This window comes from Salmo trutta, unplaced genomic scaffold, assembly GCF_901001165.1.
Source record: "Salmo trutta unplaced genomic scaffold, fSalTru1.1, whole genome shotgun sequence".
In the NCBI taxonomy this organism is placed as follows: Eukaryota; Metazoa; Chordata; class Actinopteri; order Salmoniformes; family Salmonidae; genus Salmo; species Salmo trutta.
Genome location: NW_021822781.1, coordinates 104,512 through 115,674, shown reverse-complemented (window position 1 = coordinate 115,674; position 11,163 = coordinate 104,512). Strand labels below are relative to the sequence as shown.

Below are 11,163 nucleotides of genomic sequence, written 5' to 3'. Positions count from 1 at the left end.
ACACAGGGCTACAGGTACACACACACACACAGGGCTACAGGTACAACACACCACAGGGCTACAGGTACACACACACACAGGGCTACAGGTACACACACACACAGGGCTACAGGTACACACACACACACAGGGCTACAGGTACACACACACACACAGGGCTACAGGTACACACACACCACAGGGCTACAGGTACACACACCACAGGGCTACAGGTACACACACACAGGGCTACAGGTACACACACACACACAGGGCTACAGGTACACACACACACACAGGGCTACAGGTACACACACACAGGGCTACAGGTACACACACACACAGGGCTACAGGTACACACACACACAGGGCTACAGGTACACACACACACACAGGGCTACAGGTACACACACACACACAGGGCTACAGGTACACACACACACACAGGGCTACAGGTACACACACACACACAGGGCTACAGGTACACACACACACACAGGGCTACAGGTACACACACACACCACAGGGCTACAGGTACACACACACAGGGCTACAGGGTACACACACCACACGGGCTACAGGTACACACACAACAGGGCTACACACACACACACACACACAGGGCTACAGGTACACACACACAGGGCTACAGGTACACACACACACAGGGCTACAGGTACACACACACAGGGCTACAGGTACACACACACACACAGGGCTACAGGTACACACACACACACCACACAGGGCTACAGGTACACACACACACACAGGGCTACAGGTACACACACACACACAGGGCTACAGGTACACACACACACACAGGGCTACAGGTACACACACACACACAGGGCTACAGGTACACACACACAGGGCACACACACACACACACACACAGGGCTACAGGTACACACACACACAGGGCTACAGGTACACACACACACAGGGCTACACACACACACACACACAGGGCTACAGGTACACACACACACAGGGCTACAGGTACACACACACACAGGGCTACAGGTACACACACACAGGGCTACAGGTACACACACACACACAGGGCTACAGGTACACACACACACAGGGCTACAGGTACACACACACACACAGGGCTACAGGTACACACACACAGGGCTACAGGTACACACACACAGGGCTACAGGTACACACACACAGGGCTACACACACACACACACAGGGCTACAGGTACACACACACACACACTACAGGTACACACACACACACAGGGCTACAGGTACCCACACACACACAGGGCTACAGGTACCACACACACAGGGCTACAGGTACACACACACAGGGCTACAGGTCACACACACACAGGGCTACACACACACACACACACAGGGCTACAGGTACACACACACACACACACACACAGGGCTACAGGTACACACACACACAGGGCTACAGGTACACACACACACACAGGGCTACAGGTACACACACACAGGGCTACAGGTACACACACACACACAGGGCTACAGGTACACACACACACACAGGGCTACAGGTACACACACACAGGGCTACAGGTACACACACACAGGGCTACAGGTACACACACACAGGGCTACAGGTACACACACACACAGGGCTACAGGTACACACACACAGGGCTACGTACCACACACAACAGGGCCTACAGGTACACACACACAGGGCTACAGGTACACACACACACACACAGGGCTACAGGTACACACACACACACAGGGCTACAGGTACACACACACACACAGGGCTACAGGTACACACACACACACAGGGCTACAGGTACACACACACACACACAGGGCTACAGGTACACACACACACACAGGGCTACAGGTACACACACACACACACACACACACACAGGGCTACAGGTACACACACACAGGGCTACAGGTAGACACACACACAGGGCTACAGGTACACACACACAGGGCTACAGGTACACACACACACACAGGGCTACAGGTACACACACACACACACACACACACAGGGCTACAGGTACACACACACACACACAGGGCTACAAGTACACACACACACACAGGGCTACAGGTACACACACACACACACACACACACAGGGCTACAGGTACATACACACACAGGGCTACAGGTACACACACACACACACACACACACACACACACACACACACAGGGCTACAGGTACACACACACGCAGGGCTACAGGTACACACACACGCAGGGCTACAGGTACACACACACAGGGCTACAGGTACACACACACACACACACAAGGCTACAGGTACACACACACACACACACACAGGGCTACAGGTACACACACACACAGGGCTACAGGTACACACACACACAGGGCAACACACACACACAGGGCTACAGGTACACACACACACACAGGGCTACAGGTACACACACACACACAGGGCTACAGGTACACACACACACACACACACAGGGCTACAGGTACACACACACACACACAGGGCTACAGGTACACACACACACACAGGGCTACAGGTACACACACACACACACACACAGGGCTACAGGTACACACACACACACACACAGGGCTACAGGTACACACACACACACACAAACACAGGGCTACAGGTACACACACACACACACACACACAATCATTATGTCAATACTAGGTAACGCTACACACTCTCCCTCTCTCTCTCTCTCTCCCTCCCCCCTCTCTCCCTCTCTCCCTCTCTCTCACCCTCTCTCTCCCTCCCTCTCTCTCTCCCCAGGTTTACTGAGCCTAAGCCAGGTCTGATGTTGGTGTGTCTGAACTGAGATGAAGCTGGTCATGTGACTGACTGTCCTTATCAAGACACTAATCTCTCCTCCCCCCTCTCTCCCCCCTCTCTCCCCTGGAATCTACCTCTACCACTTCCTCTCTCACATACACAAGAAACTCTCTCTCTCTCTCTCTCTCTCTGTCTCTGTCTCTGTCTCTGTCTCTCTCTCTGTCTCTGTCTCTGTCTCTGTCTCTCTCTCTGTCTCTCTCTCTCTCTCTCTCTGTCTCTGTCTCTGTCTCTCTCTCTGTCTCTGTCTCTGTCTCTCTCTCTCTCTCTCTCTGTCTCTCTCTGTCTCTCTCTCTCTCTCTCTCTCTCTCTGTCTCTCTCTGTCTCTCTCTGTCTCTCTCTCTCTCTCTCTCATATTTTAATTATTTTAATAGCTGCCAAAGAAAATGTCTTAACCTCCTTTTTATGTCTTCACTGTTGCCAGTTTTGTACAATATTTATGTTTTTGTATGAAACTTTATCAGGATTTTACAAACGATGACAGGAGCGAGAGTTCATTTATATTAGATTAAATGTAGATATTAAATGTTGACTTTTAAAATACATTAACACAGTTCTACATTTTATAAAACCATAATCAAACTAAGTGTATATAATATAATCTTAACGTGGTGTTTCTGTAATGGTGAATGTGTGGGTTTATATACATTTTAATATAGACCAGCTAATCGGAACAGTATTGACCTGGATATTGGGGTTTGATATCTGGGCCGTTTATACATTATATCAGAAGGGATATCTGGGCCGTTTACACATTAGATCAGAAGGGATATCTGGGCCGTTTATGCATTAGATCAGAAGGGATATCTGGGCCGTTTATACATTAGATCAGAAGGGATATCTGGCCCGTTTATACATTAGATCAGATGTGAGATCTGGCCCGTTTATACATTAGATCAGAAAGAGTATTGACCTGGATATTGTGGTTTGATATCTGGGCCGTTTATACATTAGATCAGATGTGATATCTGTCCCGTTTATACATTAGATCAGAAGTGATATCTGGGCCGTTTATACATTAGATCAGAAGTGATATCTGGGCCGTTTATACATTAGATCAGAAAGTGTATCGACCTGGATATTGGGGTTTGATATCTGGGCCGTTTATACATTAGATCAGAAGGGATATCTGGGCCGTTTATACATTAGATCAGAAAGTGTATCGACCTGGATATTGGGGTTTGATATCTGTCCGTTTATAAATGAGATGAAAAGTGACATAATTTGGAACGTAATCTGAAGAATAGGTGATGCTCCGATTTTAAAAAGTGATTGTGTGAATCCCAAATGATATCCTAATCCCTATGTAGTGCACTTCACAGTATAGCCTGGACCAAAGTAGTGCACTATCTCATCTCAGTTATTAAATGACCCAGAAACACTGGCCCTCTATTCTCTCTATATGGGGAATCCAAATGGCCCTCTATTCTCTATATAGGGAATCCAAATGGCCCTCTATTCTCTCTATATAGGGAATCCAAATGGCCCTCTATATAGGGAATCCAAATGGCCCTCTATTCTCTCTATATAGGGAATCCAAATGGCCCTCTATATAGGGAATCCAAATGGTCCTCTATTCTCTATATAGGGAATCCAAATGGCCCTCTATTCTCTCTATAGGGAATCCAAATGGCCCTCTATATAGGGAATCCAAATGGCCCTCTATTCTCTCTATAGGGAATCCAAATGGCCCTCTATTCTCTCTATATAGAGAATCCAAATGGTTAGGATTAGGATAAGGGATAAGGTTAGGATAAGGGGTTAGGATGAGGGTTAAGGTTAGGATAAAGGTTAAGGTTAGAGCTAGGGTTAGTAGATGGTTTAAGATGTTACTGATAGCATCTACAGATGGACGATCCTAACGAAGGGTACAGATGGACGATCCTAACGAAGGGTACAGATGGACGATCCTAACGAAGGGTACAGATGGACGATCCTAACGAAGGGTACAGATGGACGATCCTAACGAAGGGTACAGATGGACGATCCTAACGAAGGGTACAGATGGACGATCCTAACGAAGGCTACAGATGGACGATCCTAACGAAGGCTACAGATGGACGATCCTAACGAAGGGTACAGATGGACGATCCTAACGAAGGGTACAGATGGACGATCCTAACGAAGGGTACAGATGGACGATCCTAATAATTGTTCACCGTGGAGACGTGTTGCACCAACATTAAGCCGTTGACTCCTAAAAGGGAATTCTAGGCTACACAAGGAAAGGGTATATTTTTATATTCAGAATTGTTGATCATTTTCTTATGTATTATTATAATTATTTTATTTTTTTGTTCAAATTATATTTCAATAAAGAATATTGTCTGTTCACTTTTGGAATATAATCAAATCAAATCTGTCACAGTGTGTTTTTGTTTGTTGTTGTTGTTGGCAACCAGTCTCTCATTATGTCGTGTTGTCTCTCTTGTTATGATGTGTTTTTTTCTCCTATATTTATATTTTTAATCCCAGGGCCCCGTCCGCGCAGGAGGTCTTTTGCCTTTTTGGTAGTGCGTCATTGTAAATAATAATTTGTTCTTAACTGACTTTCCTAGTTAGAATAAAAAGGTGAAATAAATCAATAAATGTAATAAAAACAGGCGCTAGTTGTCGCAGCTTCAGTTTATCTGCTTCTATCCCCCATAACGCTCTCTGGCATCTCGTGGTGTATCGCTCATACCGGCGTGGGACGGGAGGAACGGTTCATCTGACTCACGGGCTGCGTTCAGTACATTTGTTACGTTCTGAAACGTGTAATTGAACGGAAACGGTGCTATACTTAATAACGACCAGTTAATAACGACGGTGATGTTGTAGGTTTTTTTTGGGGGGGGGGGGGGGGGAGGACGCTGTCAGTCACACCCACCCAAACGGGGAGCAAACGTACCTCCAAAGGTCCCGTTCAAAAAGAACGTTTTGTTGGAAACGTGGTCCTACAGTACAAATTGTTTCCGGAACGTAGTAAACGTTGAAGAGAACTGAACGCAGCCCTACGTTGTCGGTAATTTCTCACTACTTTCGATAAACATGACGCACAATTGTTCGTTCCATAACAAGTCGACTCATATTCATGACGGAGAACCTTCTGAATAACAAAATAGTTAATATACCCCCTTTATAGGTCTATAGAGAATGCTAGGGTCCTTTTTGTCAGTTAACATATCCTAACCAGAGAGGAGGATGCGTTAGAAAATATCTGGGTATTGATTAACTTTCGAGGTTTCATTTCACTTGTCCTCCCAACTCTTGTCTGTCGTTATGAGGCCCCACGCCACGTTTTATATGTAAACACATTAACTCCAAGCTACTGCGTAAAGTCGTTTTATATGTAAACACAGTAACTCCAAGCTACTGCGTAAAGTCGTTTTATATGTAAACACATTAACACCAAGCTACTGCGTAAAGTCGTTTTATATGTAAACACAGTAACTCCAAGCTACTGCGTAAAGTCTGTCGTTATGAGGCCACACGCCACGTTTTATATGTAAACACATTAACTCCAAGCTACTGCGTAAAGTCGTTTTATATGTAAACACATTAACTCCAAACTACTGCGTAAAGTCGTTTTATATGTAAACACAGTAACTCCAAGCTACTGCGTAAAGTTGGCTAATCGAAGCGATCAAAAAAAATAACAGCTGCTTCGTGGGGTTAGAGAGAGAGACGCCGAAATACTAAGACCAGAAATGAAACGGCATCAACACACCTCCACACTCAACTACCGGATGCCGTTAGTGAGATGAGAGAGATAGAGAGAGAGAGAGAGAGAGAGGTTAGAGAGACAGAGGTTAGAGAGAGAGCGCATCTCATTTCCCTCTCCACCGTTTTTGTTGTTGTAAAGAGAGTAGCAAGCTGTGTAAGTGACGCATATAAACGTGTATAAGTAGTTTTGTGCATAGTTTGTGCATATAGAATACTTATAGAATAATTAGGCTATTGTGTTTCGCTTTAAGCAGTATTTATAAAGTAGCCTTAATGTATATACCGTAAAAATAAAAAAAACGTAACTTTTTTACCGAGTCAAAAAATGCTTTGAGCTGAAGCGGAACATCCTTCCGCTGCCATCATGAAGACAGGCTGCGACGTCTGACAACACGGTGAGTTTATCTTTCTTCTATTCCTCTCGTCTATGAGAAGTAACAAAGTTTTATTTTTATTCAAGTCTTTTCTTTTAATCCAGCCAGAATGACTCATTTAATATGAGCCGACTAAATACATTTGATATATTGGAGAGTCACAGAAAAGGATTATTATCGAATTTGGCGTTTCATATTCATTGTTTAAAAACCAATAGTCCTACCCCTCCCACTCAAAAAAATGGTCATTATTCAATTTGAACTATTTCTATCTCAATAAAAATGATAAACGACAACATGAATCTCTTACATTTGGTTTCACATAAATCGGCTGTATTGTAATGGTTCAAGTTGAGCGTAAGTAGGCCTGCCTTACGCTTCTAGACGGTCACGATGTACGGGGTTAAACTAGGTTAAAACAAAATGTCAGTCGTCATGGCAGGGTGAAGAACAGAGCTTTTCAACTCTTCATGGTGATGATGTTTGAATAGGCCCTTTAATAACTCTCTAATCTATTGTCTTTATAAAGTCACGATGAACAAAACATTCGTAATGTGAATAATAATACCGTTATATTCGTCCTACGCCTTTAATTAATACAGGATCAGTTGGGTAAAAGACAAGCACACCTTCAGTCTGCTGTGGTCTGCATTTGGCCCCGGGGGGGGCTGCCATTGCTGTGTAGAGTGAGTAGTCAGTAGTCTAGTTAGTAGTCTAGTTAGTGGTCTAGTTAGTAGCCTAGTTAGTCCTGCCCGGGGGGCTGCCATTGCTGTGTAGAGTGAGTAGTCAGTAGTCTAGTTAGTAGTCTAGTTAGTGGTCTAGTTAGTAGCCTAGTTAGTCCTGCCCGGGGGGCTGCCATTGCTGTGTAGAGTGAGTAGTCAGTAGTCTAGTTAGTAGTCTAGTTAGTGGTCTAGTTAGTAGCCTAGTTAGTCCTGCCCGGGGGGCTGCCATTGCTGTGTAGAGTGAGTAGTCAGTAGTCTAGTTAGTAGTCTAGTTAGTGGTCTAGTTAGTAGCCTAGTTAGTCCTGCCCGGGGGGCTGCCATTGCTGTGTAGAGTGAGTAGTCAGTAGTCTAGTTAGTAGTCTAGTTAGTGGTCTAGTTAGTAGCCTAGTTAGTCCTGCCCGGGGGGCTGCCATTGCTGTGTAGAGTGAGTAGTCAGTAGTCTAGTTAGTAGTCTAGTTAGTGGTCTAGTTAGTAGCCTAGTTAGTCCTGCCCGGGGGGCTGCCATTGCTGTGTAGAGTGAGTAGTCAGTAGTCTAGTTAGTAGTCTAGTTAGTGGTCTAGTTAGTAGCCTAGTTAGTCCTGCCCGGGGGGCTGCCATTGCTGTGTAGAGTGAGTAGTCAGTAGTCTAGTTAGTAGTCTAGTTAGTGGTCTAGTTAGTAGCCTAGTTAGTCCTGCCCGGGGGGCTGCCATTGCTGTGTAGAGTGAGTAGTCAGTAGTCTAGTTAGTAGTCTAGTTAGTGGTCTAGTTAGTAGCCTAGTTAGTCCTGCCCGGGGGGCTGCCATTGCTGTGTAGAGTGAGTAGTCAGTAGTCTAGTTAGTAGTCTAGTTAGTGGTCTAGTTAGTAGCCTAGTTAGTCCTGCCCGGGGGGCTGCCATTGCTGTGTAGAGTGAGTAGTCAGTAGTCTAGTTAGTAGTCTAGTTAGTGGTCTAGTTAGTAGCCTAGTTAGTCCTGCCCGGGGGGCTGCCATTGCTGTGTAGAGTGAGTAGTCAGTAGTCTAGTTAGTAGTCTAGTTAGTGGTCTAGTTAGTAGCCTAGTTAGTCCTGCCCGGGGGGCTGCCATTGCTGTGTAGAGTGAGTAGTCAGTAGTCTAGTTAGTAGTCTAGTCAATAATCTGGTCAGTAGTCTAGTTAGTCAGTAGTCTAGTTAGTCAGTAATCTAGTTAGTAGTCTAGTCTAGTTAGTAGTCAATAATCTAGTCAGTAATCTAGTTAGTAGTCTAGTCTAGTCGGTAGTCTAGTCAATGATCTAGTCAGTGGTCAATAATCTAGTCAGTAATCTAGTTAGTAGTCTAGTCTAGTTAGTAGTCTAGTCGGTAGTCTGGTCAATGATCTAGTCAGTAGTCAATAATCTAGTCAGTGATCTAGTTAGTAGTCAAAAATCTAGTCAGTAATCTAGTTAGTAGTCTAGTTAGTAGTCAATAATCTAGTCAGTAATCTAGTTAGTAGTCTAGTCTAGTTAGTAGTCAATAATCTAGTCAGTAATCTAGTTAGTAGTCTAGTCTAGTTAGTAGTCAATAATCTAGTCAGTAATCTAGTTAGTAGTCTAGTCTAGTTAGTAGTCAGTAGTCTAGTTAGTAGTCAGTAGTCTAGTTAGTAGTCTAGTCAGTCATTATACCACGGGTGGGTCTAATCCTGGATGCTGATTGGTTAAACCCGCATTCCAGCCGTTGTCTATTCCACCTGCTGAATCTAACTGCCTATTTTCTCTGTTCCACCTGACTGCATAATCCGCCGTCTCGTCCGCCAAACAATTTATAAAAAGCCTCTAGACATTTATAGGACATTTCTGTTTAGTCTAAACTATTTTTTAGTTTTCAACAGCGGAGTTTTTGTAATAAACATGACTGTCTTGTCTCTCTGCGACATTTTGCAACGTTGTTTTTCAATATTCAACTTCCGTCTCCAGCTGTCGCCATAGTAACGGACGGGACGAGACGGGCTGCGTTTCACAGGCAGTCGATTTATTTTGTATTTTTAATGGATATATATATATATATATATATATATACAAAAAAACTATCAACAGGTAAAAACGAGGTGATTTGTGTTCGCTGTGTTTGTTGGCTACTGTAACTCCTCGGAAAACAACGGTGTCCTGACGAGAGAGAGCACTTTTTCTATGTCAGGTTGAAACCGGGCCTCATTAGCTTCGTTGTTATGGATGTTTCCGACTGAAATGTCACTGGGAAACGGCTTAAACAAATGAAGCTACTTTTTGTTGTTGTTATTCTGGCTGCGCTGTTTTAACGTGACTGTAAATTAGCTGTAGTTGTCTAGCTGAGCAAGTCAGAGATAAGGATGTTGACAGCCAGTATGGCAACGGAACATTTAGACTGAACGACTGGGTCCATAGAGACTGAACGACTGGGTCGGGTCCATAGATACTGAACGACTGGGTCCATAGATACAGAACGACTGGGTCCATAGATACTGAACGACTGGGTCCATAGATACAGAACGACTGGGTCGGGTCCATAGATACAGAACGACTGGGTCGGGTCCATAGATACTGAACGACTGGGTCCATAGATACTGAACGACTGGGTCCATAGATACTGAACGACTGGGTCGGGTCCATAGATACAGAACGACTGGGTCGGGTCCATAGATACAGAACGACTGGGTCCATAGATACTGAACGACTGGGTCCATAGATACAGAACGACTGGGTCGGGTCCATAGATACAGAACGACTGGGTCGGGTCCATAGATACAGAACGACTGGGTCCATAGATACTGAACGACTGGGTCCATAGATACAGAACGACTGGGTCGGGTCCATAGATACAGAACGACTGGGTCGGGTCCATAGATACTGAACGACTGGGTCCATAGATACTGAACGACTGGGTCGGGTCCATAGATACAGAACGACTGGGTCGGGTCCATAGATACAGAACGACTGGGTTGGGTCCATAGATACTGAACGACTGGGTCCATAGATACTGAACGACTGGGTCGGGTCCATAGATACAGAACGACTGGGTCGGGTCCATAGATACTGAACGACTGGGTCCATAGATACTGAACGACTGGGTCCAGAGATACTGAACGACTGGGTCCAGAGATACTGAACGACTGGGTCGGGTCCATAGATACTGAACGACTGGGTCGGGTCCATAGATACTGAACGACTGGGTCGGGTCCATAGATACAGAACGACTGGGTCCATAGATACTGAACGACTGGGTCCATAGATACTGAACGACTGGGTCGGGTCCATAGATACAGAACGACTGGGTCCATAGATACTGAACGACTGGGTCCATAGATACAGAACGACTGGGTCGGGTCCATAGATACAGAACGACTGGGTCGGGTCCATAGATACTGAACGACTGGGTCCATAGATACTGAACGACTGGGTCGGGTCCATAGATACAGAACGACTGGGTCGGGTCCATAGATACAGAACGACTGGGTTGGGTCCATAGATACTGAACGACTGGGTCCATAGATACTGAACGACTGGGTCGGGTCCATAGATACTGAACGACTGGGTCGGGTCCATAGATACAGAACGACTGGGTCCATAGATACTGAACGACTGGGTCCATAGATACTG

General features: G+C 45.4%; 2 protein-coding genes across 16 annotated transcripts in view; both read left to right on the top strand.

The window, feature by feature from the left end:
• The window catches only part of LOC115184393 (NEDD4-binding protein 2), an 8,173-nt gene extending 5,262 nt beyond the window's left edge, over positions 1-2,911 (top strand). Inside the window, exon 5 of the mRNA XM_029745344.1 lies at positions 2,746-2,911. Within this exon, the coding sequence (XP_029601204.1) occupies positions 2,746-2,791 (46 nt within the window). The 3' untranslated portion in view covers positions 2,792-2,911. The remainder of the gene's footprint in view (positions 1-2,745) is intronic.
• LOC115184397 (rho-related GTP-binding protein RhoH) overlaps positions 1-11,163 on the top strand; it is a 28,879-nt gene that overhangs the window by 6,078 nt on the left and 11,638 nt on the right. For 6 of the 15 annotated variants that reach the window (XM_029745351.1, XM_029745352.1, XM_029745354.1 and 3 more), the window contains exon 1: positions 5,964-6,902. The exons of the other annotated variants lie outside the window; for them this stretch is intronic. The gene's annotated coding sequence lies outside the window, so the exon portion shown is untranslated. Of the gene's footprint in view, positions 1-5,963; positions 6,903-11,163 lie in introns of those variants that run through there. 15 annotated transcript variants of the gene reach the window in all.